The sequence below is a fragment of the Peromyscus eremicus genome, chromosome 6, assembly GCF_949786415.1.
Source record: "Peromyscus eremicus chromosome 6, PerEre_H2_v1, whole genome shotgun sequence".
Taxonomy (NCBI): Eukaryota; Metazoa; Chordata; class Mammalia; order Rodentia; family Cricetidae; genus Peromyscus; species Peromyscus eremicus.
In genome coordinates, this window is record NC_081421.1 from 62,177,050 (window position 1) to 62,204,960 (window position 27,911).

Sequence of the window (27,911 nt, forward strand, 5' to 3'; positions counted from 1 at the left end):
TGTACGCCTGCAGGCCAGAAGAGGGCACCAGATCTAATTACAGATGGTTGTGAGCCACCATGTGGTTGCTAGGAATTGAACTCAGGACCTCTGGAAGAGCAGCCAGTGCTCTTAACCTCTGAGCCATCTCTCCAGCCCCTTGTTTTGGTTTTTCGAGACAAGGTTTCTCTGTATAACAGCCCTGGCTGTCCTGGAATTCACTCTGTAGACCAGGCTGGCCTCGAACTCAGAGATCTGCCTGTCTCTGCCTCCCAAGTGCTGGAATTAAAGGCATATGCCACCACTGCCTGGCTTTAAAAGTTTTAATAAATAAAAATTACACAGTACATTACATATTAAGGGAGAAAGGGTATAAGCTTGAAGTTTGCAGAGAGCCAGAATCCCGCAAGACGAAGGCACTCTAAACAGTAAGATGTATTGACCACATTGGCACTCTGTGGTATTGGACTGTCAGCTAGCTGTCTTCCGTCTCAAGAACAGAGAAGGCCTGACCTAGGGGTGTCTTGGTAGCCACCAGAACCAGATTTCTGGGTGAGAGTTCAGGGCTGAAGATGGGCAAGAGCTCAGCATAGAAGCCTAGGAGAAAGTGAGAGTTAATTAGAAGGGAAACAAGTCAACCCAGACCCTTCCTGTCTGTCCAATAGCACAGCTCCTTATTCCAAAGAAAGGTAGCTCATGTGCTTTCTCAATGCCTGGGACACTTGCTTAAAGTCCACCTCACTGGTGCTGGACGGGGTTCAGTGGTTAAGAATGCTTGCTGCTCTTCCACTATACTTGAGTTTGGTTCCTAATACCCACATTGGATGGCTCACAACTGCTTGCTACTCCAGTCCAGGGGATTGAACACCCCAAAGCATGAGGTGTGTGTACACACACACAAATCTTAAAACCAAAACACTTGCCTGAGGATCAGAGGAAAAGAGCCAGCCACTAGATTAGACATAGAAGTCAGGCAGTGGTGGCACACACCTTTAATCCAATCACTCAGGAAGGAAGTGATTGGATCTCTGTGAGTTCAAGGCCACACTGGGCTATATGAGATTGATCCATTATAGGAGAGAAACAGAGCCAGGCAGTGGTGGCACACACCTTTAATCCCAGCACTTGAGATCTCATGCCTTTCCTTGGGAAGCACACATGCCTTTAATCCCAGCAAGTAATATGGCAGGGCAGAGAAAGGTATATAAGGCATGAGGAAACAGGAACTCACTCTCTTTAGGCTGAGGATTCTGTAGAGGTGAGAACTAGTGGCTGGCTGTTCTGCTTCTCTGATCTTTCAGCTCTCACCCTGATATCTGGCTCTGGGTTTTTTAATAAAGGACCATCTAAGATTCGAACAACACAAGACAGTCTAGGAGGAAGGTGCTGCTGGGAATCTTCATTTGTTAACAAATGCCCCCCTCATTAGGTGGTGTCCAGGCCCAGAAAACTGGATAAGGACTCACCTTGCTCTTGGAGATAGAGCAGCCGGTCTAGTAGAATCAGTGTCTCCACTAGTGGGGCCAGCAGGAGGGCCAGGCTGAAGAAGGCTACCACACGATTCTCTTGGGCCTGCTGGGCCCGAAGGGCAGCCAGATCCAGTGGCAGCTGAGGGTCCAGACCTACTCGCTGTAACCCTTGTTGCACGTATCTGTGGGACCAGCCATAATACAGTTAGCTCTAGAAACTTCCATCCCCCACTCAAACTTTTGTCTTGAAGCTGATTCCTACTTTGATTTGCTTAAATAGGCATTTTATTTATTTTTATTTTTGGTTTTTCCAGACAGGGTTTCTCTGTGTAGTCTAGCTGTCCTGGAACCTGCCTCTGCTTCCCAAGTGCTGGAATTAAAGGCATGAGCTACTATGCCTGCCTGTTTTGTGTTTTTTAGACATAGTCTCACTCTGTAGTCCAGGCTGCCTTCAAAATAAAATGGAAGCAGTCCTCATCCTTGACTCGAGAGCCAGAGTGCTGTGGTCACAGACATATGCCACTATACTCACTTAAATAATGTTTCTCAGGCTGTGAGTTACCTGTTCAATAGCAAACAGTCCCAAAATTTATTTTCATCTAGTCTTTTACAAGTTAGCCATATTTTTAGTAGTTATAAACTGTTGGGCTGATGTAATAGTTAGCTTAGTGGTAGAAGTACTTGATTACCTAGCATGTACAAAGTCCTGGATTTGATGATTTCCAGAGCTTAAAAAAAAAAGAGCGCACACCTTTAATCCCAGCACTCGGGAGGCAGAGGCAGGTGGATCTCTGTCAGTTAGAGGCCAGCCTGGGCTACAGAGTTAGTTTCCAGGACAGCCAAGGATGTTACCGTGAAACCCTGTCTCAAAAAACAAAACAAAGAAAAGAACTTGTGATAACCTTGACCTTCTGATTCTCCTGCCATGTCCCCAGTGCTAGGGTTACAGGTGGACGTCATCACCCTCAATTTATACAGTGCTGGGAACTGAACCTAGGCTCATGCATGCTAGACAAGTATTCTACCAACTGAGTTGCATTCCTAGTCCTAGGAGGACAATTTCTTTCAGAGGAATTTGGAGCAGTGTCCCTGGTTAGAGAAGTTCATGCCATTCCTCTGGGCTCACACATTTTCTTTGGCTGTGCTAACAAGTGGGGATAAGTGGGGAGCCTCCCCAGACCTCACTCTTCAATCTTGAGTTCGTGGGCCCTGGGGATTCCTTGCACGCCAGGCCTCCGAAGCTCAGGGCAGACATGTCGGATGACCGTCTCTAGTGCCGCACGGAAGCAGTGTGTTTGCAGCCCAGGGCCTGCTTTCTGTAGCCTCTCCGCATAGTCCTCCAGGGCATGGCAGGCCCCCTCCCGGAGCCTGTAGGGGAGTTCATGGCCAGGCAGCCCAGCCACCCACTGACTCAGCGGGTAGCTGCTAGGGTCACTGAGTTTCATGTAGCAGCAGCCCACTGAGGCCAGGGCCACCACTTCAGAACAGCAGCAGAAGTGTCTCAGCAAGGCAACACTCAGATCCCCACAAGCATGGAGGCCCGTGAGTAGCAGGCGGGTACTACCCTGGCCTGGTGTCTCCAGAGGAAGCAGAAGCTCCTCACACAGGGCTGTGGAGCTGACCCACTGAACCACGTGGCGGGGGGAGTGGCGGGGGCCTCTTTGCACCACCTGTGGGGAGAGGAAAAAAAAGGCAGATGCAAAGTTGGGTGGCTATCCTTAGGCCACAGGAGTGAGCCTGTCTTCTGAGTTATATGGGAGAGTAGCTGGGCACTAGAGCGCTAGACTGTGAACCACTTGAGACCACCATTTCAGACTGAAGACCTTTTCATTTCGCCTATCATTTTTCTTTTTCTTTTGGGTAGGGTAGGGGTGATACAAGGTCTTTGTAGCTCTTTCTGACCTGGAGCTCATTATGTTGAACAAGCCAGCAAATCTGCATGGATCCTGTCCCTGCCTTCCCAGTGCTGGGATTACAGGCATGTACCACCATACCTAGCTCAGCTTCCCTTTTTCTTTTGGTGGTGCTGAGAATGGAACTCGGGGCCGGATGAATGCTTAGGCAACTGTCCTACCACTGAGCTGTATCCCAGCTCTTCTATTCCTTGTTGGTAATGAGTCTAATACCTACGTGTGGGTTAGTGATACAGCTAGTGGCACTGGGTTCCATCCCCAGCACAGCAACTAACAATACCCATCTGGCCACATCATAGTTTACCATGAGAACATACTGGTGTGGAAATCACTTATACAAACTGGAAATGCCTTGGAGCTATGTGGATGCTTTGGGGAAGGACAAAAAGTAGCAGAGATAAATAACGACCATCTCGAACTGAGAAACTTGGAAGCAGACAATGAGTTTTAATGTGCCGTTCCCCCAAGCACAGGGCTCCTGGAGTGCAGGTTGCAAGAAGGGCAGCTTACCTGTGGGTGCTGCTTCTCCATTTTGTCTAGAGCCTGCAGAAGCTCCTGGTCTAGGTGCTGGGCTCTCTTGACCAGCCTCTGATTTCCTTCAAGGCTCTTAACCATCAGCCCCAGCCCGAGAGACATGAAACGGGAGAGATGGCCCTGGAGTCACGAGGGAGAGCGCATTGTCCAGTGCCCTGTGGACTGTCACCCTAGCAGTGGTGTAGACAACTGGGTCCCAGGCCCCACCAAAGGCTTCCTGTCCCCACCACTTCTCAGCACCTGCTTCCATGGGCATTCGGCCTGCTAATCTGCCTCCTCAAATAGACAATATGTTCAGAGTCTGGCTCACCTGGCCCGAGCCCACATCCACAACCTGGGTGCAGCCAGTGAGATCACTCAGCTTCTTCACCAACTGAAAGAAGAGGAAACAAAAGTCTCTTCTTGGTACTGGCTCCTGACTCCTGAAGCTATAAGGATAGTAGATGAGCCAAGGTGACAGAAGGAAACACTGAGGGTACCACAGAGACACGAGATGTCAAACCAGAATTGAGGATGAGGGTAAGTGTCTAGCCTAGTCTGCTTGCTCCTTAAGTCAGTGACTCAAGAGCAAGAACCCTGTGGGCTGTGAAACCGAAAACTGACTGCAGTGAACGGGGTAAAACCACCACCCCCACAGCTGCCAACCAACTCAGAAAACAGATAGGAAAGCCTCCCAGCACCAACAAGATAGGATCCTAGCATGTCTGGAAGGAGGGGGGCTTCTGCAGTTGCTGGTTCCTGCACATGCAGTAAGAGCCACAAGCCTTCCTCACCCAGAGGTTCTCAGACAGTCTAGCCTCTAGCAGTCTCCTCACCTCTCCCAGCCTCCGGATCTCATGCTGCTTCTTGGGCTTGACATGTTTCCGAAAAGGCGCTGTTAGTCGAGAGCTTTGGCTGGGGTTCTCCAGGAACTCTGATGGGGTCTGAAAGCCAGGTGTCCGGGTAAAGGCAAGGGCACAGGCTGTGGACTTCAGGGCCAGCAGGGTGAGTGGCCACACGGACCTGTACCTGAGATAGTCCAGCCCAGGCTGCCGGTGAATAGCCCACAATCACATTGTGAGTGTACAAGCTTATGACCTGGCAGCCCAGGAAGATCCAATGAGACTGTCTACACAGGGCTCAATACACGGCTCAGTGCTCTCCTTCCCCAGCACAAGGCTCCTCTGCTTGCACATACCTGATCTCTTCCCCTTCCCTGGGCATCCCCAGCAGCAGGGTGGCCAGCTGTGGCGGGTTTAGTCCATCCAGCGCTTCTTGCCATGAGCTGGGGAGTGTGTTCCACAGGCTGTTGGTGAAAAATTCCTGCAGGAGGAGCCAAGCAGTCAGAACAATTCTACTATCGTTCACATTTTCTCAGCCCATCTCAACTCTCCGCCCCATCACCTTCTTTCTCTGGCACTAGTGCCCAAGACAGCCAGATGCCACCAGGTCTGTCCTGTTCATCTACATCTGCCCCCAGCCTCCACTAGTGCCCCTGTGGTAGAGAGACTGCATTCTGAACACACTTCTCATTCTCTTAATGTCCCCATTTATTTGTGTCTGCTTTCTCCATTCAGTTTCTTTTTTGGTTTGTTGGTTCTTTTTTTTTGAGACAGGGTTTCTCTGTGTAGCCATGGGTGTCCTGGAACTTGTTCTATAGACCAGGTTGGCCTACGCCTCTGCCTCCTTGGGATTAAAGGTGTATGCCACCATACCTAACTTTTTTTTTTTTTGACAGGGTCTTTCTATGTAGCCCTGGCTGTCCTGAAACTGAACTGTGTAGAAGGCTGGCCTAGAATCCAACATCTGCCTCTGCCCCAAGGCATATACCACAATGCCTGGCTTGACCAATTTTTTTCACATCTGTATCCCTAGCATGATCAGTGACTGACAACACAGCATTAACAAATAACCATTAAGTAACCTGCTATTTTATGATACAGACAGCTGTGTATTTTAACTCATTCATTTGTTCTTTTTAAACTCTGGGGCTTTGGGGACCAGGCGTAGTAGTGAACACCAAAGAACCCCAGCACCCAGGTGGCTGAGGCAGGAATACCTCTGTGAGTTTAAGGTCATCCTGTTCTACATAGCGAGACTCCTTCTGAAAATAATCAACTAATTAAAAAACAATTTAAAAAGCCTTAGTTGTTAGAGAAGTTACCTGCCAGTGAATCAGACTCTGGTCTCCACAACCTGATGGCAAGAACACCTACCCTGTCTTCTGGCAAACAGCCTCCAGAAAATGGTCTGCAGCCTGGCATAATGGCACACACCTTTTCCCAGCACGCAGGAGGCAGAAGATCTCTGTGAGCTCAAGCTCAGCCTAGTCTATATAGTGTTCTGGGACAGCCAGATCAGGCCAGCCTGATCTACAAGGTTAGTTCCAGGACAGCTAGGGCTGTTAAAGAGAGAAATCCTGTCTTGAAAAACCAAACCAAACCAAAAAAAGAGAGAAAAGACGAACGAACGAACAAAAAATAAACCAAACAACAACAAAGAGTGCTTGATGAGCATGCATGGGATCTTGGGTTCCATCTCCAGAATTGCAAACTAATGCAAATGATGATTTCAGCTAGCATAAATACTACATTCGACAAAACATTCATGTAAACTTTAACAGAGAGCTTAATGGACAACTACTGTAAACGCCATAGAGAAAAAATAAATGTGTGCGCTAACACTTCAGTTCAGAGTTGTCAAGTAAAGAAAATACAAGCAAAAGTAAACACTCACACATGTATTTTCACTATTCTGAAAACACTTAAGCAAGTATTTATTTACTTTATTTAGTTCAGAGGATTTTTTGAAACAGGTTTTACTACGTAGACCTCACTAGCCTGGGGCTCAAAGTGATGCACCACCACAACCCTCTTCAATTTCAAAAGTACTTTTATTATTAATTATGTGTTTTGTGTGATATTTTCATTGTGTTCTGACTAATAAAGCTTGCTTGGAGTAAGAGGGCAGAGCTAGCCACTAGCTGGTCATAGAGGTTTGGAGGACTGCAGACAGGAGACAGTAAGTGGTAAGGCAGGGCCCAGAGGATCTTGGACGGAAGAGGCAGGAGGGGACTGGCAGCCGCTTCTTGTGTCTCTGATCTTTCAGGTTCTTACCCCAATATTTGACTCTCAATTTTTATTGATAAATGCAGGTGTCCATGGAAACCAGAGTTATCAAATCCCCTAGAAGTGGGGTTAAAGATGCCTGTGAGCCACCAGTTTGTGTGGGTGCTGGGTATAGAACTGGTCCTCTGAAAAAGCAGTACATGTCTTTTTTTCTTTTTCTTTTTTTTTTTGGGTGGGGAGTTTCAAGACAGAGCTTCTCTGTGTAGCAGTCCTGGCTGTCCTGGAACTCACTTTGTAGACCAGGCTGACCTCTGCCTCCCAAGTGCTGGGATTAAAGGCTCGCGGATCAGCACAGTACATGATTTTAACCACACTGCCATTTCTCTAGCCCTAGACAAGCATTTACTCAAAAGCATCGGTTCTCAACCTGTGGGCTGAGACCTCTTTGGGGGTGGCATATTAGATATCTTGCATATCAGGTGTTTACATTACGATTCCTAACAGTAGCAAAATTAGTTATAAAGTAGCAATAAAATAATTTCATGGTTGGGGGTCACCACACCATGAGGAACTGTATGAAAGGGTCGCAGCATTAGGAAGGCTGAGAACCGCTGTTCTAAAGTTACAGCTCCCCACCAACAAGCCTTGTAGGTGTTTTTCTCTGTGTGTATGTATGGACGTAAGTGTGGGGCGGAATGAGAGGAGTCTTAACACTAGTTTCAGCTGGCTGCAAATCAAGGCAATTCACCTGCCTCTGTCTTTTGAGGGGTAGGATTACAGGCAGGTACCATCACGAAGGCCTGGCCTGCCTTTTTTTTTTTTTTTTTAAAGTAATATAGTCCAGTCCAGGCTGGTCTGGTACTTCTTTTGTGTGGTGATATATTGTGTACCCTAATAAACTTGCCAGAGGAAAAGAGCCAGCCACTAGATTAGACATAGAAGTCAGGCAGTGGTGGCACACACCTTTAATCCTATTACTCCCGAGGCAGAGATCCATCTGGATCACTGTGAATTCAAGGCCACACTGGGCTTCATGAGATTGATCCAGTATTGAAGAGAAACAGAGCCAGGCAGTGGTGGCACACACCTTTAATCCCAGCACTTGAGATCTCATGCCTTTCCTTGGGAAGCACACATGCCTTTAATCCCAGGGGAGAGAAAGGTATATAAGGCATGAGGAAACAGGAACTCACTCTCTTTAGGCTGGGGATTTTGTAGGGGTAAGAACTAGTGGCTGGCTGTTCTGCTTCTCTGATCTTTCAGCTTTCACCCTGATATCTGGCTCTAGGTTTTTTATTAAAAGACCATCTAAGATTCGAACAACAGTTTTGTAGCCCAAGTGAACCTGGACTCCTGATTCTCCTGAATCTAGTTCTCAGATGCTAGGATTACAAGTGGGTACCACATCTGGCCAAGCACTTCTTTTCATCAATACACTACTTATTGTCATTTAGTGGAGGGACATTCCAGACAGCCCAATGACTGCAGAGTAATCGAAGTGGGACGACAACAAAATCCGATGGAGACAGAAGGGCAGCAGACACTAGACCATGTAGCTAATAGTTAGTTCAAGAGGGGCTGGAGAAATAGCTTAGGAATTAAGAGCACTTGCTGCTCTTGCTGAGGACCAGGGCTTATAACCCAAGCTCCAGACCCAACATCCTATTCTGGCCTCACTGGGCACCCACACATATGTGCACATCAATAAAAATAAAATTAAAAAAATTTAAAAAGCGCCAGGCAGTGGTGGCGCACGCCTGTAATCCTGGCACTCGGAAGGCAAAGCCAGGTGGATCTCTGTGAGTTTGAGGCCAGCCTGGTCTACAGAGTGAGATCCAGGAAAGGCACCAAAGCCACACTGAGAAACCCTGTCTCGAAACAAACAAACAAACAAACAAAACAAAAAATAAATTTAAAAAGCAAGGTTGTGACTTGCGGTGGTGGCACACACTGGCTGCTATTCCACAGGACCCAGGTTCAATTCCCAGCATCCACATGACAGCTCACAACTGTCTGTAACTCCAGTTCCAGGGGATCTGACACCTTCATACCAATGCTCATAAAATACAGTTAAATAAACACACACACACACACACAGCTCAAACTCCACCCGATCCCCCCAAAAAAACAAGTTTCATAATGAGAAGTTCTCTTTGGCCAGGTGTGGTGCCTCATTCTTGTAATCTCAGTAGTTAGGAGGCTGAAGCAGGAGGATCACTTAGAGGTTCAGGCTAGCCTGAAATAGAGCGAAACCCTGTCTCCAAAATAAAAGAGAGGGAGGAAAAAGGGGATGAATTTCGGATGCACTGGGAAGGTAGAGGCAAGACTAGGAATCAATGAATGAATGGTAGCTTGAGAAATTCTAATCTGAAGATGGTGACATGGACATATTATCTCATTTCCCCCCACAATATCCTCCAGATAGAGATCAATTTTATAGTCTAGAAAACCGGGATAGGAATGAAAGGGGAAAGAAAAAATTCAATGTTAACAGTACAGACAACACTCTAGTTCAACTCCGTCTAATATCAAAGCTCAATTGCTCGCTATACCACAAAACCAGAAATGTACTCAAAGCCAGAACATGTATGCTCTGGAACATCTCGTATGTTTCTAGTTAAGGTCCATGCAATTGCAGCACGGCCCAACAACTTGATTATTAGAGAGAAGGCTGGGGGAGGAATTATCTAGTCTTCAGCTTTCCTCTGTAGTAGCCTTCTAACCACCCCCACCACCAGAAGCACCCGGTCCTCAGCCCAGTGGCCTCACAATGATGTAGGCGTCCAGGATGGAACGGTAGAGCGCTAGGACGCGGGTGAGGTTCACAGCCAGTTGCCTTCTCTCCTCATGCGAGAGGCCACGGGCCGAAACGCCCGGCATCTTGGGGGCCGATTGGCGGTGCAAGGAGGGAGGAGGTGAGAAGGTCCACGGCCGGTACCACGAGGGCGTGAGACCCGGGCTGGACTGGGCAGGCCCAACGCGAAGCAAGTACTCCGAGCTCGCCCGACAACACCTCTTCCCGCACTCGCGTCCAGGCTGAAAGCGTAAGGCTCACTTGTCAAATGTCACGGCCTCCACGGGGTAAGGCCATTCGCGCTGGAGACGCCAGGCGTCCCGGTGACGTCACAGAGGCGCGCCCAGCACGCGCTTCCTGCCGGGCGCCCGGCGGCAGGTCCCGCCCTCCTCCCCGGAAGTGGGGCCACGGTGCCGGCGCGCGCTGTTCCGCTTTCCGCGGCCCACCACCTTCGAGTTGTTCCTCCACGGGGCCCGAGGGGCCGGGGAGCGCATCCCGCCCCCGCCCCCACCCACGCCGCCGCCGCCGCCGCCGCCGCCGCTGCCGCTGCTCACGCACTCCGAGTCGCTGGCCTCGCTGCCTGAGGCGGGGGCGCTGCGGGCGCGTGTGCGCCGGCCGCCTTCGCGCTGCCACCCGCGCTCCTGCCGTCCCGGTGTACGTCGGCGCGCGCCTGCGTCCGCATCCGGCTCCGGACGCTTGCGATCCTAGTGGGACCCAACCTGGAGGTAGGTGTGTGGGGTGTTCGGGGATGGCCTGCACCGTCAGAGTGTGCGGGACAAGGTGGTCCGCCTAGATTCTTGAGTCTCCTCCCCTCAGATCCTTGGGTGATGTGTGGTGTCACAGGTCCTTGCTATGGGGGTCGCGGGGAGGCGGGAAGGGGACGACACAAATGAGGTGCGTGAGAAGATCGCCCCCACGTGGAGCCGAAGAAGGGCAGTGCCTGGATTTGCTCTTCATTTCTGAGGATGCCTGGGTAATCCTGTCACCGATGGCCAACATGCTTAGTTTTACTTCTCTGCTGTTTTCACAACACCCTTGTTTTGACTTCATAGACTTGGCAGAGTTCGAACTCCGTGGGCTCCACAACCCCTTTTTACCCCAGCCTCAGCATCTTCACTTTATGTTACTAGATTTATTATTTGTGTGAGTGCTTTGCCTGCATGTGTATATATGCACCATGTAAGGGCCTGGGATCTGCAGAGATCAGAAGGCACCTGATCCCCCTGAAGCTGGAGTTACGGATGTTGTGAGCATGCTGGGAACTGAACCCTGGGCCTCTGGAGAGTGGAAATATCCCTCTTAAGTTGAATTGTAGGGCTTCATTAGTATCTGGGCTTGGTGCTTGCAGTATATAACTTACGCTTTCCAGAATTGGCCTTATCTTATTCCCTCCCCCAACCCCCACCAGGCCTATGGTACAGGTATCAGGATTACTTTTGTCCCCAGGGCTAATTGCAGACCTCCACATGTTGGACTATGGGATTCCACAGAGAATGAGCTTCTCATCCTTCTTCCATTAGTAAGCCAGTCTTCCCAGCTGCTCTCCCACCATCCACTGTCCTCATGTCCACCATACTCCTGAATTTGGATTTTGGGGAACCTCCAAAAAAGGCATTTGGAGGAAATGCCAAGCACCAACGTTTTGTCAAGAAGCGACGGTTCTTAGAGCAGAGAGGATTTCTGAATAAAAAGAACCAACCTCCTAGCAAGGTGTCTAAGTTGCACTCAGAACCTCCAAAGAAAGGGGAAACTTCTTCAAGAGTAGATGGCATTTTGAAGATCCTTCCATGCCCAAAGAAGAAGGAAGCAGCTGCCTCCAAGAGGGAGTCAGAGCAGTCCACAGACAAGAAAGCATCGTTGTCTTGGCTGACCCCTGCTCCTTCAAAGAAGACTGATTCTGTTGTGGCTAAAATAGATTTGCTAGGGGAGTTTCAGAGTGCCCTTCCAAAGATTAAGAGCCACCCATCTTACACCCAGAACAAGAGCTCCAAGAAGAAGCCCTTGAAGAAAGATGCTACAGAGAACTCCACCCAAGCTCATTCGGAGAGTAAGGACTCCAAGAAGCCCTCACAGAAGAGTGCTGTGCAGAACGCCACTCAAGCTCATTCCGAGAATAAAGGCTCCAAGAAGTCCTTGAAGAAAAATGCTGCACAAAGCTCCACCCAAGCTCGTTCAGAGGACAAGTGCCTTAAAGTCTCCCAGAACTTGCCGGGGAAGATGGTGGCCCTGGACTGTGAAATGGTGGGCACAGGACCCAAGGGGCGTGTTAGTTCCTTGGCTCGATGCAGCATTGTGAACTACAATGGAGATGTGCTTTACGATGAGTATGTCCGCCCCCCCTGCCATATCGTGGACTACCGGACCAGATGGAGTGGCATCCGAAAGAGCCACATGGTGAATGCTACACCCTTTAAGATTGCTCGGAGTCAGGTGAGAGCATGGTACAAGACGGTAGAGAGGGGTCGGGAGAGGACTTTCAGCAAGGGATATTCTGGGGAGGTGTCAAGGATTGTGAAGGGAGGGAGAATAATGTCACATGAGTAAGAAGGGTACCTACTGGAGTAAGGAATTGTTTTTCTGGTTGTTGTGACCAGAGGAATTTAACAGGTAGATGTGTTTGCCAGTTTAAGGATATATTCCATCATGTACAGAAATCGAGGCAGCAAGAGCGGGATGTGGCTACTGAGCAGTCAGGAAGTAGAGAGAAATGAATGCTAGTTCTCCGATTTTTTTTATTCAGCCTAGGACTCTGGCTAAAGGAATGAATAGGTTATTTTTGTTTTGTTTTGCTTTACTATGGGTCTTCCCATGTCAGTTAACCCAACCTAAAAGCTCACAGACACACTCAGAAAAGCTGTCTTCTAGATAATTCTAGGTCCTTTCAAGTAGACAGTTCTATCATGAGTTCACCCCTTGTCAATTTGGTGTCCAAACATGACCCTTATTAGCCATAACCTCCCATCCTCAGGCCTCATAGGCTCATAGCCATCTCATAATACAAAATGGATTTAGTTCAACTTCAAAGTCTAGATAGTTTGTAACTGTCCAAACACTATTCAAAAATAGAAGGACAGAGTCTCTCTGAAACTTAGGCAGGCTCTTAACTGTGAGCCCCATCACATCCAAAAACAAAGGCTGAGCATGACGGAGCACACCTTTATTCCCAACACTTAGGAGACAGAGATAGGTGGATCTTAGTATGTTCCGCCGGACCAGCTAGTTACATGGTGAGACCCTGTCTCAAAAACAAATTTAGAGCTGGAGAGACAGCTTGTTGTGTACAGTGCTTGCTGCACAGGCATAAGGACTGAGTGTAGATTTCCTAGAACCTACCCATCTTAGGGTTTCTTGTGATAAAACACCATGACCAAAGGAACTTGAAGATTTCATCTTAAAGTTAGAGTCTGTCATGAGGAAAGTTAGAGCTGGAACTCAAGGCAGGAACTGAAGCAGATTCCGTAGAGGAATGCTACTTACTAGCTTACCCCCGCCTGGTTTGCTCAGCCTGCTTTCTTATAACATCCAGGGTCACCTGCCTGGGGTAGCACCACCCCCAGCAGTCACCATAAAGGAAACGCACCACAGACTTGCCTACATCTTGTGGAGGCATTTTCTCAAATAAGATTCCCTCTTCCGGGCTGGAGAGATGGCTCAGGTTAAGAGCACTGGCTGTTCTTCCAGAGGTCCTGAGTTCAATTCCCAGCGCCCACATGGTAGCTCACAACGATCTGTAATGAGATCTGGCACCCTCTTCCTGCAGGCATACATGCAGGCAGAACACTGTATACATGATAAATAAATAAATCTTTAGAAAAAAAAAAAAAAAAGATTCCCTCTTCCCAGATACAAGTTGACATAAAACTAGTTGGCACAATCGACCTTGTCAACTTGACACACAAACACATCATTGTTAAATCAAAACCTTTCCTTTATTGTTGTCCCCAAGATGTCATATTAATATCAACGTCACAATATAAAACATATCTCAAACTTTAAAAGCCGCAAACTTTAAAAGTTCAATCTCTTGCTGGGCAGTGGTGGCGCATGCCTTTTTTTTTTTTTTTTTTTTTTAGATTTATTTATTTATTATGTATACAGAAGAGGGCGCCAGATCTCATTACAGATGGTTATGAGCCACCATGTGAGTGCTGGGAATTGAACTCAGGACCTCTGGAAGAGCAGCCAGTGCTCTTAACCTCTGAGCCATCTCTCCAGCCCCGGCGCATGCCTTTAATCCCAGCACTTGGGAGGCAGAGGCAGGTGGATCTCTGAGTTCGAGGCCAGCCTGGTCTACAGAGTGAGATCCAGGACAGGCTCCAAAGCTATACAGAGAAACCCTGTCTCCAAAAACTAAAAAAACAAACTTCAGTCTCTTTAAAATATTTAAAGTCTCTTTAGAATTTCGAAGTTTCTCTAAGGTCTCATAACTATGGGTTCCTGAAAAATAAAAAACAAGTTTACTTTATTTCAAGAGGAGAGAGCCATGACAGTCACAATCAAAGGAAAACAAAGCTGAAATCCAGTGATATAAAGCTTAAGTGTCTATTGTGAGACTCACAGTCTTCTAGGCTCCAAAAGGTGTAAACAGACGTTTCCTGTCCTGACCACCTGGTCCCAAATAACCGACTCAGAGGCTGAATATGGATTATAAATGCTCGGCTGATAGCTCAGGTTTGTTACTAGCTAACTGTTACATTAAAATTGACCCATTTCTATTAACCTATGTATTGCCATGTGACTTGTGGCTTTACCTGTCCTCTAGCTTCCTGCGCAGCTGGCTGGCTGGCATCTCTTTTGACTCTACTGACTCCACCCTTCTTCCCATCATCCTGTGTCAGGTTCTCTCACCCAACCTCTTCTTGCCCTGGTATTGGCCAATCAGTTTTTTTTTTTTTTTATTTTTTTGTTTTTTTTAACAATGAGCATAATTCACAGCAAAAAGGTTTGCCACAGCACACACACAGCTTTTCTCCTAGCTCAGGCTGGTACTCCATCATTGCTGCTCTCCTTGGTGGTCATCCCATGGTACTAGCATCTCCAAAATGCCGGAGTCTCCACTTCAACTGAGCACCTTCACCAATAACCTCTTGTGGGCTTTCTTCAGAGACTGTGACCTGCCACATGGTGATGCCAGGCCACAACTTCTGCCCATGATCCCTTCAATCTTGGGCCTTGTACTGCAGCTCAGGCTGCACCTTCGACAGTGCCTCTCCCTGATCCCATCGTGACTTCAGAAGCAGTGCCACATGGGTGACTCTTACTAGCAGGTTTGACTGCCCACATGAGATGCAGCCTTGGCCCACTCTGGAACACAGCTTCTGTGTGCGGACCTTGGGGAAGTACTAGCCAGAAGAGTTCACCAGACTCCGCCTTTCTTTTTCCTGTCTCTCGGATTTCCTGCCTGCCTCTGAGCTTCCTTGCCATAGACCAAACAGCTTATTTATTAACCATTGGGAACAACATATATTCACAGTGTCCAGAAAGACAGCCCACAGCGATTCTTCTATAGTAGTTACTTATTGCTGTGACAATCAGTTTAAGGAAGAAAGGGTTTATTCTGGCTAATAGTTTGAAGGTTCAGTACATCATGGCAGAGGAGTGTGAGGCAGCTAGTTACTACCTTTCGGGTGGGTTCTACCTCCATTAACTCAGTCTAGAAACCCCCTCCCTCACAGACACGCCCAGAAGTGTGTCTCTCCATGATTCTAGATCTTGTCTAGATTAACCGTCATAGGAATGCTGAAGTCAGGAAGTTACAAGTAGGTGGTAGAAGTCATTTTACTAGTTGAGATCCACTTTAAGTGTGTGGTGGAGTTGACCTCAAGAATGAACAGCCACCGGGTAATAGAAGTGGGCAGACAGCAGGTGTGAGAGTTGCTTGGAGCAAGTGCTCAAAGTGTAGGTAGCAGGAGCAGAACTTTTACAAAAACAAAATAAAAATGGGCTGGAGAGCTGGCTCTGAAGTTCAGAGCACTTGCTGCTCTTGCAGAGGACCTGGGTTCCATTTCCAGTACCTCTGTGGCCATTCATCTTTAAGTGTACCTCCAGTTCCAGGGATGCTCTTCTGGCCTCCTTGGGCATCAAGCACACACATGGTGCACATACATACAAATTAAAAACAAAAACAAGCCGGGTGGTGGTGGCGCACGCCTTTAATCCCAGCACTGGGGAGGCAGATCCAGGCGGATCTCTGTGAGTTCGAGGCCAGCCTGGGCTACCAAGTGAGTTCCAGGAAAGGCACAAAGCTACACAGAGAAACCCTGTCTCGAAAAACCAAAAAAAAAAAAAAAAAAAAAAAACTTTTTAAAAGCTGAACTAGAGCATAATTGTATTGGTTGAGGGGCATCCAGGTGGCCTGCAGTAAAAGACATAAAAGACTTGTAAGAGGGGGTCCCGGGTCCCATCCCTCCCTTAGCAGACCTCTCTCTCTAGCTTGAGCTAGAGCACAACCAATAATGAACAGGAGTGGAGGGTAGGGTGTCAGAAATAAATGGAGAAAGTGAGAGGAGCCAGCTGGTCCTGGGCGGCCACCAGAGGGCACTCTTGATCCGCTTTGCAATTTGAAAGCTTTACTCTTCTTTCCTTTCTCTAGACACAGTTCTAATGATTCTTTTTTGGACAGGGTTTCATGTAGCCCAGGCTGGCCTCAAACTGGCTTTATAGTCAAGGATAACCTTGATCTTCTGATCCTCCTGCGTCTACCTCTTGAGTGCTATGATGATGGGCACGTGCTACCACACCTGGTTTACACAGTGTTGGGAATAGAACGCAAGGCTATATACATGCTAGGCAAGCACTCTACCAGCTGAACCCTATCCCCAACCCCTCCAGTGATTCTTTATAATGCCAGACAGTGCACTGAAGGAAGTTTATCAAAGATGAAGTAGCTAGGTGTTTTTAAAAAGGCAGGAAGTGCCAGGCAAATCCCAGCACTCAGAAGGCAAGGGCAGGTAGATCTCTAAACTTGAGGCCAGCCTGGTCTACACAGTTGAGAACCTTTCTCAAAAATGAAAGAAAATAAGAAAAGCTGATACACATCCTGTCTACAGTTGGGCAGACATGTGGGAGATGTTTGGGTGGGTCTGACTGCAAATGGTCCCAGTTTCACTAAGGGCAGATGAGGAGTGGACAGGATGAAGGGTAGTAGGCTGTGGGTATAGTCACAAACAGCACCAGGGTGAAGACATACTATGGTTTTCATCATAAAGCATTTCACTTGCCTAAGCTGGGGTTAGGAATCTAAGATGAGTCTAGATGGATCTCTGAGTGGGTTCCCCTTGCAAACCACAGCAGGACTGTCGGAGTCCAGGATGAGTCTAGATGGATCGCTGAGTGGGTTCCCCTTGCAAACCACAGGACTATCGGAGTCCAGGATGAGTCTAGATGGATCGCTGAGTGGGTTCCCCTTGCAAACCACAGGACTATCGGAGTCCAGGATGAGTCTAGATGGATCACTGAGTGGGTTCCCCTGCAAACCACAGCAGGACTGTCGCTGTTTTCACGATCTCATTTTGAGTGTGGCCTTCAGAACCCATGCCCTCATACTTTTGAGGTTTTTGTTACTTTGTTTTTGTGGGTTTTTTGAGACAGGATTTCTCTTTATAATAACCTTGGCTGTCCTGGAACTTGCTTTGTAGGCCAGGCTGTGAAGATAGAGGTGTGTCATGACGTGCATGTAGGGGTCAGAGGGTAACTTGTGGAAGTTGGGTTCTCACTCCCATGTAGGTTTCAGGGATCAAACTCAGATCAAGCTCGGTGACAAGAACCTTTACCCTCTGAGCCATCTCATTGGCCTTTCTCCCCCCTTGAGGCAGGGTCTCATATGTCCCAGGCTAGCCTCAAGCTCACTACAGAGCCAAGGATGACCTTTAAGCTTCAGTTCTTCCTACCTTCACCTTCTAAGTATAGGGATTACAGGCCTGTGCCAACATGCCCAGTTAACGTAGTGCTGGGGTTCCAACCCAGGCTTGCACATATGCTAGGCAAGCACTCTGAGCCACATCCCCAGATCCAACCCTTTTTTTTGAGAAGGGATCTCACGTAGCTCAGGCTATGCTGTGACTTTGTAACTTGTAGTTCACCTGCCTCAGCTTTCTGTGTGTTGGGATTGTAGGTTTATGCAACCTTGCCTAGTGATTAATTTTTTATTTGTAATTATGTGTATATGATTTTATACGTGAGTGCAGTGCCTTCAGAGACCAGAAGAGGGTGTCAAGTCTTCTGAAACTGGGATCACAGGCCGCTGTGAGTCACCCTACATGGGTACCAGGAACCAAACACTGGTCCTTTTGGACCAGTACACACTTTTACCTGCTTGGTCATCTCTTCAGCCTATGACAGCATCTTTAATGTGTGTGCCATCGAAGGCTGAAGGAAGCAACTAGGGATATAAGTCAGTGGTAGAGCATTTGCCTGGCGTATACAAATCCTCAGGTTGGGGGGGGGATACTAAAGACCACTGTTGGGATGGAAATTAATAAACATGTAAGGAACCTCTGGTGATGTAGATCCAAACATGATTACACAGAGCAGTTCTCTAGGGAAAGGAGGTAGATTTCTGAAGGAGGAGCACTTGCGGAAGAGGGCATTTCAAGAATGGGGCTGGGGTGGGGGTGGGGTGGTATGTTGATGATGGCCATGTTGGGCCTTCAGGGTATAAGGAGCTCCACCTTTAAATGTCCCTCTTGTCACCCCCTTCTGTGCTCATTCCAGATCTTGAAGATACTCTCAGGGAAGATAGTGGTAGGGCATGCCATCCACAATGACTACAAAGCCCTACAGTACTTTCATCCCAAGTCTCTCACCCGAGACACTTCCCAAATACCGCTCCTCAACCGGAAGGCTGACTGCCCAGAGAATGTCACTCTGTCACTGAAGCATCTCACCAAGAAGCTGCTGAGTCGGGACATCCAGGTAACTTCTCTCCAAGCGCCCCCACCACACACACAGTTCAGGACCCAATAGTCTGTCTGTAAGGAGAAATAATTCCTGTGTACTTCATAGACTGTACCAGATGGTACAGTGGGAAAAGAAAGACCACTCAAGCATTTCACATTTCAGCAGTCAAGGACAGTGGCCGCAGAATACAGAATACATGTCACATAGAGAACATTTAAGAACCAAGACTCAAAAGGCCTGTCTTTGACCTGAAATTCCTGCCTCTGCAGAACTTAATATATGATACATATACATTGCCTCAGAAGTGAGTGTATTAGCAGGGTGGTGGTGGCGCACACATTTGATCCCAGCGTTATGGAGGCAGAGGCAGGCGGATCTCTGTTCGAAGCCAGCCTGGTCTCCAAAGTGAGTTCCAGGACAGCCAGGACTGTTACACAGAGAAACCCTGTCTCAACAAAACAAAACAGAACAAAAAGAAAGAAATGAGTGTATTGGACAGTAGCAGGCTGGCTGAGAGTTGGACCTCAGATGTGATAAGCAGTAGGGCCCAGCAGAGTTCTAACTACAGCTCAAACTATAGAAGAAAATATGGGGTAGCCAGCAGGTTATGGGGTTCCGGAGTTGGCTGGGAAAAGAAGAAATAGTTCTTGTTTTCTTCATGTTCTTTTCCCCTTTAGGCTGGACAAAGTGGACATTCCTCGGTGGAAGATGCCCAGGCCACCATGGAGCTGTACAAGTTGGTTGAAGTTGAATGGGAACAGCACCTGGCCCAGAATCCTCCAGAAAATTAGCTGTCCCAGGGAGACACTGCAGTAGACCATTGCACAACTCTGCCAGCTGCACACCTGTAGAGGCTGGCATTGTTGGAGAGGGGCTTGACCAGAGACTCAATACCCATTGAATTTTCATCTCAGCTCTTGTGGTCGCTGTGTGGTTAAGTGTCCCATGGAAGGGGAAGAAAGCCTTATGTTAAAACCCCACCTCTAGGCCAGGCAGGTGGCCCAGGTCTGTACTCCCACATACTTGGGAGGTTGAGACAGGTTACAAATTTAAGGTTGGCCTGGGCTACAGAATTAGTTCAAGGCCAGTGAGACCCTGTCCTAACATAAAAAGAGGGCCAGGAGTAGAGCTCAGTGCTAAAGCACTTACCTAGCATGCACAAGCCCTTAGGTTCAGTGTCCAGAAGTGGGGTGGGGGGGGATGGAAAGAATGGAACACAACATGAATTAGAGACTGTTTACTTTTTAATAGTGCTAACCACATGTCCCAGGGTGCTTGTGCCAGTCAGCTTTCTAGACTTTGAGGAAGCAAGGCACACCAGGAAATACAGAGTCCCACATTACCTTATCAGTGGGACACATAACATAGATGTGTCTCCCTTTGGTGGGGCTTGGGGTAAAGGAGTTGTTGTATTGCCAAGGTTGGCCTCAAAACACTTGTGCTCAAATGACTTCTTCCTCAGCCCCATGAGTAACTGGGACTACCGGTGTGTGTTCACCACTGTGCCTGGTTCTTTGAATTTTATGTTCTTTATTATAAAGTAATTAATAGTATCCTTTCACTTTCAGAAGTGTCCTGATTGGAGGTAGGCATGGTGAACTGTAAATCCAGGACTCTGGAGTTCAGGGCAGGGAAATCAAAAGTTCAAGGCCAGTCTGAATATATAGTGAGTCTCTGGCTCATAGAAGTAGAAAAGAGAAGGGACGGATTGTGTGGCTGGTTGCTGAATTGTATAGCCACATTATATAGCACAGAATAAGAGTTTACTTCATTTACGTTCTGTTTAGTTTACAAAGAATTTACATTGTTTTAATAGTCTTTCAATCTTTTACCTTGCAAATGAAGCCTTTTAAAAATTCAAATGATTCTTTTTATGAATTTTTATAATTGAAAACTAGTGTTTTTTTTCCATAAAGATTATTTTTATTTTATTTATGTATATGTGTTACAGGCTTTCTTGGACTGCCAACCAGCTCCCAAATCAAGACACAGAGACTTATTAGATTATCAATGGTCAGCCTTAGTTTGTGCTTGTCCCAGTAGCTCTTATAACTTAATTTAACCTGTTTCTATTTGTCTTTGTTTTGCTTTTTTTTTTTTTGAGACAGTGTTTCTCTGTGTAGTTTTGGTGCCTGTCCTGGATCTCGCTCTGTAGCCCAGGCTGGCCTCGAACTCACAGAGATCCGCCTGTCTCTGCCTCCTGAGTTCTGGGATTAAAGGCATATGCCACCACTGCCTGGTGCCTCAGGGCTTTTTTTTAACCTTTCATTCTGTATGTCCTGCTTTCCTGCTTCCTCCATGTCTGGCTTGCTGGTGGCTGCCTGGCTGGCCTGGACATCACCCTCTCTTTCTCCCTCATTCTCTCTTTCTCTCTCTGCCCACCAGCCATGCCTTTCCTCCTCTGCCTAGCTATTGGCCATTTAGCTTTTTATTAGACCAATCAGGTGCCTAGGGCAGGCAAGGTAAAACAACAACACATCTTTACATAGTTAAACAATTGCAGCATAAACAAATGTAACACATCTTTACATAGTTAATTACTCTGCAACACTAACAAATGTAACACATCTTTACTTAGCTAAACAAATACTCTATTCCACAAGATGTATGTTCCTGCTTTCTGGGGCTGGGAGAGGGTGTCAGAGCTACATAGTGAGACCTGTCTCAAAAACAAACAAACAGATCCTCTGGAACTGAAGTTATAAGCATTGTAAGTTTCTGGAAAATGGCTGCTGGAAATCAAGCTGGGATCCTGTAGAAAGAGCCATCTTTCCAGCTCGGATTCTTTTTGGCTTTATATTAAATAACATCATAGGGTGTTAACTGCACAAGGGCTGTAGAGGATTTCCAGGCTCTCTGGATGGCTCTCACTGGAGACCTTATTTGTTGGATGATCTGAAGCTTTGGTAAGCCTTTGTGACACAAACAGCATTTTGTCTTTCCTATCACAGTTCAACAATCACATCTGAAGTGACACCCTCAGCCATGCGTGCACCCTCAGATAGAAGGTGTGTGACCAGGGGAGTGAGGTGGAGTGAGTCTGTGGGCATAAGGGAGGGACAGAGTTGGGGAGGAAGGTGCTCGGTGACGCTGCCCTGGCAGCTGCCGACAGCTCTTAGTGGTACACACCCTCTTCTCCAAAAGGTGAGTCGTGGGTCTGTCCTTCACTGTCCCCACTCTGCAGAGCCGTCAGTTCATTTTGCCATTGAATTATTTGTGGCAGTGAAATTACTTTGATTCTTAGAGTTTTAACAGTTTTTGCCCCAAATCTTGAGTTCTAATCTTGATTTTTTTTTTTTAAAGGGGTGGTATTTGTAGATACAGTAAGACTGTAGTTTTCTTTTCTTTTTAAAGATTTATTTATTATGTATACAGCATGTATGACTGCAGGCCAGAAGAGGGCACCAGATCTCATTACAGATGGTTGTGAGCCATGTGGTTGCTGGGAACTGAACTCAGGACCTCTGGAAGAGCAGTCAGTGCTCTTAACCTCTGAGCCAGCTCTCCAGCCCAAGACTGTAGTTTTCAATGAGAGCTTCACTGTGCCATGGACTATACTGAGCCCTTGAGGTACACCATGTCACTCTTAAGCTGGATGGGGGTTTTTGGTTAGTTGTTTATGTGTATGTGTGTTTTGCCTACATGTATGTTTGTGCACTACTTGTGTGCCTGGTGCCCATGGAGGCCATTAGAGTGTATCAGATCCTCTGGAACTGGGTTTACAGATAGTTGTGAGTTGTCATGTGGATGCTGGGAATCAAACACAGGTCCTCTGCAAGAACAGCCAGTGCTCTTAACTGCTGGGTCATTGCTCCAGCCCTTCAAGGTGGTATTCTAACAGTTGAGGAGAATGAGGTTAACCAAGAAGGTAAGAAATCTTTCTTTGGCCAAGTGTTAAAGGTTGGCAGCATTGGCACCCAGATTTGCTGACTAGGCCTTAAGGCTCTGCCCTGCATTAGCATCTGAGTGGTATCTGGCAGGACATAAGTTCTACCACTCAGATCCTTGCCCAGGGTCTGTTCTGTCCCAGGCAGTGTGCTAGACACTGGAAATGGTATTGTCTTTGGCTGAAAAGAGCCAGGAAGTCTCAGTGCACCACACACTTGCTGTCCAGAGCCAAGACTGAGTGCAGGTTGGTAATAAGAAAGGTCTGTGGTTCTGGATGACAGCACTGGCTGTGTATGGAAGCCGGGTTGGGGAAGGGCCAAGAGGGGAGTGTCTGGAGGGAGGAGCATGGGAATGCCACAGTAGGTGACAGCAACAGGGCCAGGCGACTGGGCCAGGAGGGGGACAGATGAACCAAGGTGCCGTGACCAGTGGAGGATGTGAGGAAGTAGGCTTGAGGGAAATGAGGTGCGCATTCCCTGGCTCCCTGAGCGGCTTAAAGAGGCAGGTGGTTAGATCAGACAGAGGTTCAGGAGATTAGAGAGCTGCAGCTAAAAACTAAAGTTTGGAGCCAACTTTGCAAAACTGTTTTGGCGGCTCCTATCTGTAATCCCAGCACTCAGGAGGCAGAGATGGGAAGATCGCAAGATTGGAGGTTTTGAGACAGGTCTCACTGTGTAGTCCTGGCTTGACTGGAACTCAGTAGACTTAGCTGGCTTAAAACTCTTAGGAGGATGCCTCTGCTGGGATTAAAGGCTCCTGGCCTCCCAAAAGGAAATCTAAAAAACCAAAAAAAAACAAAACAAAAAGCCAGGTGTGGTGGCACATGCCTTGCTTGCTTCTTAAGCACAAACACATCAGCTCCAAGGCCTCTGCACTGACCACTTATCTGGCAGTCTTCCTTTGGATCTATATAGAACTTGTATGTACATAATACACATGCACATACAATCTCAGCACTTGAGAGGCAGATGCAGGCAGGTCCCTGTGAGTTCAAGACCAGCGTGGTCTACATAGTTCCAGGCTAGCCCAGGGTTACATAGACCCCATCTTTAAAAACAAATATATAATTTCTGTGTGTGTGTGTATTTGGGGTGACGTGTGAGATGACTTGGCAGTTACAGGTACTTGCTGCTCTTACAGAAGATTCAAGTTCGGTTCCTAGCACCCATATCTGGCAGCTCAGCCTTCAGTAACTAGTGCAGGGAATCCAGCACCCTCTTTAAGCACCTGCACACACATGCATGTACACATACAGATGCACACATAAACGCCTGGGGGCAGGGAAGCATCTGTCATTTGTAGCACTTTGGTTACCTCAGTTCTGAGCACTCTGGTATTCAGACTGAGAATGGCAGATGCTGAACTGTACCGTTTTAACACAGACCTGTAGTCACAACTATTCCAAGGTCTGCCTGGCTACAGAGAATGAGCTAGAGAGGAGAGAGGAAGAGAAATCCAGACTCCAGCCAAGGTGAGCACGTGAGAATCCTGTTTGTGAGTCAGAAGATCCTGAAGTACTTGTAGTCGAAGGGATAAATGGTATGAAGACGAGGGTATGGATGTGTGCACCACACACAATGCTACATGCACTTGTCGTAGGAAGAGCTTTTGGAGATGGTGGCATTTATTCAGACCTGAAAAGTAAGAGGGAGCCAGTTATGTAGATCCAAAGGAAGACTGCCAGGTAAGTGATAGGTGTGGAGGCCTTGGAGCAGATGAGTGCTTGAGTGTTTAAGGAGCAGTCTAGGGAACTTGCATCCTGGAGCAGAATCGGCTAGGAAGGAAAGGATAGGTGGTCCGAAGGGGGGAGGTCATAAGCAGATAGCAGGGCCTTGCTATACATTAGAAGGATTTGAAGTTTTACACCGCATCAAATGGGAAACCATGGTAGGATCTAGAGCAGAAGAAGGATACAAATTAGTGTAGTATTACCGTAGCTGCTGTGAGGGAGAGGGTGAGAACAGAACCGGTGTAGAAGCTTTTGCTATAACTAGGAGAGACATCTGGTCCCATGGCAGTGGAGTTGCTGAGAGGTGACCAAATTTGGGTAAGTTCAACTTCAGGCAAGTGTTGAACTTCAGTGTGCTGGATGGTGAGCAACTGTTGAATTCGAGGCTTACATCTCTGGCTTTTCAACCCTCTTCAGGCCCCTGTTCCTGTTCTGCCAGTGAACACTGAGTGCCTCTGCCCAGAGAGTGGTGGACCCAAGCAGGTATGGTCAAGGTTAGAGGCTGACTACAGACACTCTGGGCAGTCATCAGGGCAGAGAACAAATGGGCTAGTGAGATCTAGTGGCACTGCTAGGAAAAGCTGAGCATTTACATGGGTGCTGCGGATCCAGACTCACTGTCATAGTGACCCAGGCCTGAAGAACTGCACGGGTTAGGGTAACCCCACCTCTTACCCTCCTATCGCTTAGCCATGCTGGGCCTTCCCGGTTTTCTCTTTTTCTTTTTATATATGACATCCCGTCTTATTAGAGACATTGTCAACCCCATCCAGTCTCAGAGCTGTTCCCATGCAGAGGGATCAGTATACGTCACCTGTCCTGTAGTTTTTCTTGCTTTATTTCTTCATGTCTGTAGCCAAGATTTTCAGGAGGTCTCCCCCATCAGTCAGACCTGATCTCTAACCTTGAAGAAAGACAGCCTTTCATTTCCTGTGGAAACAAAAAAAAGTAATCTCTCCCCCAATGCAATACATTTTCTGAATTTCATTTTGCATTCCATATGAAACAACTGCTTCCTTAAATCTCCTCAAATCTAACATTTTTACAGGATTCCAATTAACTTTTACATAATCTTGAGGGTTCCTATCATCTGGTGGTGGTTCTTGTATGATAACTGGATATATTAAGGTTGGTGTTCTAACCTCTGAGCCATCTCTCCAGCCCTCCAAGGTTGGTGTTCTAATAACCTTAGGCCACTACTCTTCAATTTCATAATGTAATGTTGCAGTAGGTTCTATTCTAAATTCCTCTGTCTGTGTGTGGATATTTTTCTGATTTTCATTAGTAGGTCTTTCTAAGGCTTGTATCTTTTTTTAAAGATTTATTTATTTATTACAGTGTTCTGCCTGCATGTATGCCTACAGGCCAGAAGAGGGCACCAGATCTCATTACAGATGGTTGTGAGCCATGTGGTTGCTGGGAACTGAACTCAGGACCTCTGGAAGAGCAGTCAGTGCTCTTAACCTCTGAGCCAGCTCTCCAGCCCAAGACTGTAGTTTTCAATGAGAGCTTCACTGTGCCATGGACTATACTGAGCCCTTGAGGTACACCATGTCACTCTTAAGCTGGATGGGGGTTTTTGGTTAGTTGTTTATGTGTATGTGTGTTTTGCCTACATGTATGTTTGTGCACTACTTATGTGCCTGGTGCCCATGGAGGCCATTAGAGTGTATCAGATCCTCTGGAACTGGGTTTACAGATAGTTGTGAGTTGTCATGTGGATGCTGGGAATCAAACACAGGTCCTCTGCAAGAACAGCCAGTGCTCTTAGCTGCTGAGCCACCTCTGCAGCCCTAAGGCTTGTTTCTTATCAAATTATCATATTTGGCAGTTATCAAACTACTTTTTTAAGGAGAAAATATTAATTACCAAACTGATAGTAATTACAGTAGACATGTCAATCCCAGCTAAGTCATTTATCCCCTTGTTCACACTTTCCACCACACCATCCATAGTAGCACTATACAGGGTCCTAGCACCCTGCATTGTGATGTTCCCCATTCTTTTTTTTTTTTTTTTTTATGTATACAGTGTTCTGCCTGCATGTATGTCTACAGGCCAGAAGAGGGCACCATAGATGGTTGTGAGCCACCATGTGGGTGCTGGGATTGAACTCAGGACCTCTGGAAGAGCAGTCACTGCTCTTAACCTCTGAGCCATCTCTCCAGCCCTTTTTTATTATTATTATTATTATGAATGTTCCCCATTCTTAACTTGGGAAAGATCTGTCCTAAAGGATTTCCCAGGTATCTCACCAAATCTGCTGATATCCCTCAGAGTCCTGGCAAGTGGTAGCCACCTGCTGTGAATGCTCTTACAGACAGGCCCAGACTGCCTGTGCCTGCCAGAGCCAGCTGGGCTTGACCCCTCCATCTGTGTGGTTGTGCCAACGTTGGAGCACCAAAATGCTGTTTTACCTTCATCTCAGTGATGCACTTTAAACTACCGTGGCCGTAGTCTAGAGGGAACTCTGTTCCCCCAGACAATGGCTCTGTTGCTGCCACCAATGGTAGCTTTACCTAAATCTCTATGGTTCTAATAAAACTCGAGATTCAAAGACTGGGTAAACCTGTGAGCTCAGAGAGTTGGAGTAGCACCTGGCTAACTTTCTCTCTCTGCTGCTGCTGTCCCCGGAAGCCCCTCCTTCAAAACCACCCCAACTAATAAACTCACCTGTGTTCTTCTCTGCTACTTCCTGTCAACTAGTTAACCCTGCCTCTCTGAGCCCAGGTTAATTTTATGTAATTAACGCAGTGCAACACATCTTTACATAGTTAAACAAATGCAGCATAAACAAATATAGCACGTCTTTGCCTAGTTAAACAAATATTCCACAACAGAATTCTGCTCAGTTGGTGTCTCAGTTTATTACTGCTATGATGAAACTCCATGGCCAAAATCAAATTGGGGAGAAAAGGGTTTATTTGGCTTACACTTCTATGTCCATAGTCCGTCACCGAAGGAAGTCAGGACAGGAACTCAAACAGGACAGGAACCTGGAAACAGGAGCTGATGCAGAGGCCATGGAGGGGTGCTGCTTACTGGCTTGCTCTCTCCATGGCTTGCTCAGGCTGCTTATTTTGTTTTGTTCTGTTTTTCAAGACAGGATTTCTCTGTAGCCCTGACTGTCCTGAAACTCCCTCTGTAGACTATACTGGCCTTGAACTTGGAAATCTGCCTGCTTCTGCCTTCCAAGTGCTTGGATCAAAGGCATTCGCCACCACTGCCTGGCCACAGCCTGCTTTTTAATAGAACCCAGGGCCACCAGCCCAGACCTGGCCCCACTAACAATGGGCTGGGCCCTCCCCTATCAATCACTAATTAAGAAAATGCTCTAAGGGCTAGCCTACAGCTCAGTCTTATAGAGGCATTTTCTCAATTGGGGCTCTCTCCTCTCGGATGACTCCAGCCTGTGTCAAGTTGCCATAAAATTAGCCTGGACAGTTGGTTACTTATTTGTAAATAGAGGCACCAGATCGTAACTCAAAAGAGGCAGAAGGCAGGAATGCCATGATCTGGCTGCTGGGGCGGGGAACTGGAGCCCACACCCAGAGAATCCAGCCTGGCTGCCCTGTACCAGGCTAGCTGGCAGAGTAGGTATCAAGGTGTCCCTGTGAACCCTGGCCCTAGGACATCTCTGGCTCTGAGCCAGCTGCTAGT

General features: G+C 47.3%; 2 protein-coding genes across 3 annotated transcripts; one reads left to right on the plus strand and one right to left on the minus strand.

Moving 5' to 3' along the window:
* Positions 1–288: 288 nt before the first annotated feature.
* Mettl25b (methyltransferase like 25B) lies at positions 289–10,168 on the minus strand. 2 transcript variants are annotated; one of them, XM_059265585.1, is made up of 8 exons: positions 9,712–10,168; positions 5,073–5,197; positions 4,711–4,903; positions 4,206–4,268; positions 3,872–4,015; positions 2,634–3,118; positions 1,446–1,630; positions 289–576 (listed from the first exon to the last, which is right to left on the minus strand). In XM_059265585.1, exons 1-8 carry the CDS (start codon positions 9,820–9,822, stop codon positions 455–457), a joined length of 1,428 nt encoding a protein of 475 aa, XP_059121568.1. In that variant the 5' UTR covers positions 9,823–10,168; the 3' UTR covers positions 289–454. The 2 variants fall into 2 exon arrangements, with proteins under 2 accessions (XP_059121568.1, XP_059121569.1); XM_059265586.1 differs by having other exon boundaries at positions 4,711–4,818; positions 9,712–9,825.
* Isg20l2 (interferon stimulated exonuclease gene 20 like 2) lies at positions 10,131–19,547 on the plus strand. The gene is made up of 4 exons (XM_059265587.1): positions 10,131–10,461; positions 11,183–12,166; positions 18,449–18,649; positions 19,312–19,547. Exons 2-4 carry the CDS (start codon positions 11,300–11,302, stop codon positions 19,423–19,425), a joined length of 1,182 nt encoding a protein of 393 aa, XP_059121570.1. The 5' UTR covers positions 10,131–10,461; positions 11,183–11,299; the 3' UTR covers positions 19,426–19,547.
* Positions 19,548–27,911: the final 8,364 nt, after the last annotated feature.

Coding starts and splice junctions, on each gene's coding strand:
- Mettl25b (XM_059265585.1), bottom strand. CDS start 9,822: ATGCCGGGCGTTTCGGCCCGTGGCCTCTCGCATGAGGAGAGAAGGCAA. Junction 3,119..3,871: donor TGGAGAAGCAGCACCCACAG/GTAAGCTGCCCT, acceptor CTCTCCCCACAG/GTGGTGCAAAGAGGCCCCCG. Junction 577..1,445: donor GCTCTATCTCCAAGAGCAAG/GTGAGTCCTTAT, acceptor ACTTTCTCCTAG/GCTTCTATGCTGAGCTCTTG.
- Isg20l2 (XM_059265587.1), top strand. CDS start 11,300: ATGTCCACCATACTCCTGAATTTGGATTTTGGGGAACCTCCAAAAAAG. Junction 12,167..18,448: donor TTAAGATTGCTCGGAGTCAG/GTGAGAGCATGG, acceptor TGCTCATTCCAG/ATCTTGAAGATACTCTCAGG. Junction 18,650..19,311: donor TGCTGAGTCGGGACATCCAG/GTAACTTCTCTC, acceptor TTTCCCCTTTAG/GCTGGACAAAGTGGACATTC.